The sequence below is a fragment of the Sardina pilchardus genome, chromosome 20, assembly GCF_963854185.1.
Source record: "Sardina pilchardus chromosome 20, fSarPil1.1, whole genome shotgun sequence".
Classification (NCBI taxonomy): Eukaryota; Metazoa; Chordata; class Actinopteri; order Clupeiformes; family Clupeidae; genus Sardina; species Sardina pilchardus.
Genome location: NC_085013.1, coordinates 29,851,145 through 29,855,324, shown reverse-complemented (window position 1 = coordinate 29,855,324; position 4,180 = coordinate 29,851,145). Strand labels below are relative to the sequence as shown.

General features: G+C 41.1%; 1 protein-coding gene across 1 annotated transcript in view; it reads right to left on the bottom strand.

The window, feature by feature from the left end:
• Positions 1-3,814, bottom strand: part of ldah (lipid droplet associated hydrolase) — a gene marked incomplete in the record, with an annotated part of 72,256 nt that extends 68,442 nt beyond the window's left edge. The window contains 2 exon segments of the mRNA XM_062522408.1: positions 1,773-1,922; positions 3,703-3,814. Coding sequence (XP_062378392.1) covers positions 1,773-1,911 — 139 coding nt within the window.
• Positions 3,815-4,180: the final 366 nt, after the last annotated feature.

Below are 4,180 nucleotides of genomic sequence, written 5' to 3'. Positions count from 1 at the left end.
AAACAAAGGCACCACAACGAGAAATGTAACAATTTATTAATAGATAACCATTCTTCCGCCAAGAAATATATTTCCTCTATTTGAGTGGTTGCCAAGCAACATTGGGACAAGCACACTAGATAACTCTGCACACTAAAAACACACTAGATGAACATCTCCCTGGACATCTCATCCAAACTGATGACTTTACTCTACTTAACTGACCCTAGGCAGATGGGTTGGGCCCTTGAGTCGTGGATCTGTCTGAGGTTTCTTCCTATATACAGTGGGTATAGTAAGTATTCACACCCATGCTAAAGTTGACTAAAAAGAGGAATATAAAATCATCTTTTGAGAATTGATTGTAATGCCTTAATTCAAAAAATGAGTAAAAACCAAACCGCTAAGGACACTAATTTTCTTTGTGATTGAAGAATGTATCGTAAATAGATAAATGTTCTTCCTTAAATACAGGTTGCATAAGTATTCAACCCCTATGTTAAATTCCCATAGGAGCAGGAGGATTTTTAATATGTTTTTATTTTTAAAGGCCAGCTATTTCATGGATCCAGGATATTATGCATCCTGATAAAGTTCCCTTGGCCTTTGGAATTAAAATAGCCCCACATCATCACATACCCTTCACCATAGCTAGAGATTGGCATGGTGCTTTTTACAGTTAGCCAATTAGCCTGTTTGATGCTCATTGAGCTCAATGCAAATCAAACAGGCTAATAGGCTAACTGGAAAAAGCACCATGCCAATCTCTATCTATGGTGAAGGGTATGTGATGATGTGGGGCTATTTTAATTCCAAAGGCCAAGGGAACTTTATCAGGATGCATAATATCCTGGATCCATGAAATAGCTGGCCTTTAAAAATAAAAACATATAAAAAATCCTCCTGCTCCTATGGGAATTTAACATAGTGGTTGAATACTTATGCAACCTGTATTTAAGGAAGAACATTTATCTATTTACGATACATTCTTCAATCACAAAGAAAATGAGTGTCCTTAGCGGTTTGATTTTTTCTCATTTTTTGAATTAAGGCATTACAATCAATTCTCAAAAGATGATTTTATATTCCTCTTTTTAGTCAACTTTAGCATGGGTGTGAATACTTACTATACCCACTGTATATCTCCAATTCTAGGGAGTTTTTCCTTGCCCCTGTTGCTCATGGGCTCTCTTTGAAGGTTTGACGCTCTGTGAAGCGCCTTGAGACATGTGTAATGTTTTGGCGCTCTATAAATAAAAATTGAATTGAATTGAATTGAATTGAATTGAATTGATGTACAGTATGGTACTGGCGCCTATTGGTGTGGTCCTGTCCATGTAGTTGTGTGTGGACCCCTTAGCTCTAGCAAAGATCGTATAGTTACTAAGATGAATCATAAAGGGGTTTTTCAATGGAACAAAATAGCAGCACTTCCTGCCTCCTAAAGGGGCGTGTTCAGTGACGAAATAATCGGTTTAGAAAGGTGTAGAATTATTTCTTCCATATAAATACCTCCGTTTGCCTCCTAAATGGGAGTGGCAGTTGCGTCACAATGAAACCAGAATTTACCCTCATATGAATCGTCTCGCTTTATAAACCGTCTCTGGCTCCAGTCAGGATAATAGCCGTGACGGACACCATCATTCTAATCCTACCTGGAATGACCAGGAAGAGCAGCCTGCACCACCATTCTAATCCTACCTGGAATGACCAGGAAGAGCAGCCTGCACCATCATTCTAATCCTACCTGGAATGACCAGGAAGAGCAGCCTGCACCATCATTCTAATCCTACCTGGAATGACCAGGAAGAGCAGCCTGGGACCACCACGCCGCAGGTCTCCGGCTCCGAACTTCAGCACCTCGGTGACGGCTCCGCAGCAGTAGATGTGCTCCACAGCTGGCTTATCCATGTCCTCCTCAGCAGTCCCCATCTCCGGCTAGGCTACATAAAGAAGCAGAATTAAAGTAAGGTGAAGTACAATAATGCTTCAGGTGAAAATAAGCTATACTTTCTTCCAAAGCAACACAAACTCACAGCGGTAATTTTGACGGTCATACCCAGGCAGACTGATCATCCTACAGTGACACTAACCCTGCTCCACCTCATTTAGTGGACGCTTTTATCTAATATGATTGGCAGATCTAATATGACTGACAGATCGAATATAATTTACAGATATAATATCCGTTTACAGATCTAATATGAGTTTGTTGGCCCAGTGCCAACAACTCAGTCCCTGGTGTGGACAAAGAATGATTAATAATGAATGCCCTTAATTAAGTTACTTTGCAAAAAGTTTTCATTATAAAACAAAAAGTAGAAAGGAACTAGATGAGAAATAAAATCACCCCAGTCAATCAACAAGGCTAACGGACTCCAAGTTCATGCTGATGATGACCATACAGTGCATGATGACAGCCTGTGAGTTACTTCACAAGTCATTTAAGAGTCATTTGTTTGTACAGGGTTTTCCCATAATTAATGCAACCGGCTGATGCTGCAACAAAAAAAAGAGAGAGAGAGAGAGCGGGAGAGAGAGAGAGAGAGAGAGAAAGAGAGAGAGAGAGAGAGAGAGAGAAAGAGAGAGAGAGCGAGCGCTGCACACTTGTTCTTTTGTTAAGTATTTGCCTGCTGGGTTGTGTTACTTGGGGTAACGTTTTCACAGGACACCAAGAAGAACAGGGACCTGGTGTTTTAATACACTCTCACAATGGTTCACACCTGCTGAGAAAGGCATCTGAAGCCTTGAAGAATGTGGAACCTCTTTCTCCGTCTGCTCCCGCAGGAGGTCAGCCAGGGCCGATCCCACCATGCAGGAATGAGCAGTGTCACGGCTCAAAACACAATAGCCCTGCCTACTTTCCCATCAGCCTCACCACCTACCACACTATATGAGGGGAGGGCATCCTCAGACAAGAGCAGCCAATGCTGAAATGGATCTTTAGTGTGAGGAGAACATTTAGGGAAGATTATTTACCAGCATATGAGAGGAATACAATAGTCAGATTTAAAGTAACCTACTTTTAAAAACTGGACATTACTCAAGTTCTTCAGCTTTAACCAAGAAGTCCTAAAGCACACATGCACTGTTAATTGTCGATATTTCTCAACTACAAACTTATGCATGATCCATTTTGTTTGGAAATTCCTGAAAGCTGCTGAGTGAAGCTCGACCTGATATATCTTATCTCCACGGCTAAAGGACAAGGGTGACATTGTCCCCAAATCACTGTTGGCAGTCCCTGCTCATAGTCCAGCGAGATATCTGGGGCAGCTGTCAACTGACAGGGTTACTCAATATTAGGCTACTGATGCACTTACTGTATAAAACAGAACTGTGAACATGATGACATTACAATAAATAAAAACGCAAAAATACAGACGTTAACATCATAAACACAGTAATGTTAGCCTATTACGCTCTTGTTTATTTCCTGTTCAGTTTCACACTTAACAACAACGTTATCGTTACATGCATACCATACACACTCGTGTGCCTTTGTCAAAGAGCTCTCATAAGCCTCTCTCAAAACATTGACAAGCTCAAAAATACCACTTTAGCTCCAAGCATTCGCACAGGTTGGACACCATTCATTCATTCCTTCCCTGGTTCATCAATTCTTTGCTAGCCAGTGTTATTAGCCAGCAAAGAGACCCAGCCATGTAAATAATCTTCCTCGAGAAGAAACACGATAATGCCCGTGAATATCTCAGTCCTTACCTACAAATGTGAATTGGTCCAAAATGTATGAAATTAAGTGGCATTCAAGAACTGTCAGTGAACTTCCACCTAATGCATTACAAATTCGGCCAGGGGTTGTTGTCAGCATCAGATCCTTCGGGGAAGTAAATAGCTGCTTCGGTAACACTCATTACTGCCACCTACTGTCTTGGAGTTGAGCTGGGAACATGAACTGACAGCTCTTGGTCATCTTCAGACACATTCACCTGTGTGAATAATACTGATAGGCCTAGGCCTACATAATGGTACGTTTTTTACATTTATAGTGGGCCTTATAGCATTCTATTTCTTATTCTTAAGAAAGGCGGCCACATGACTTTCGAGTCTAGAATCCAAGTTGTTGATTTGATGTCTTTTGGGGTCACTCACACCGAAAGTGAGGCCATTTGTGTTCCCTCTGGAACATGTCTGCTTTCCAAGTGAGCAGAATATGTTCATTCTATCCCTACAATGATCG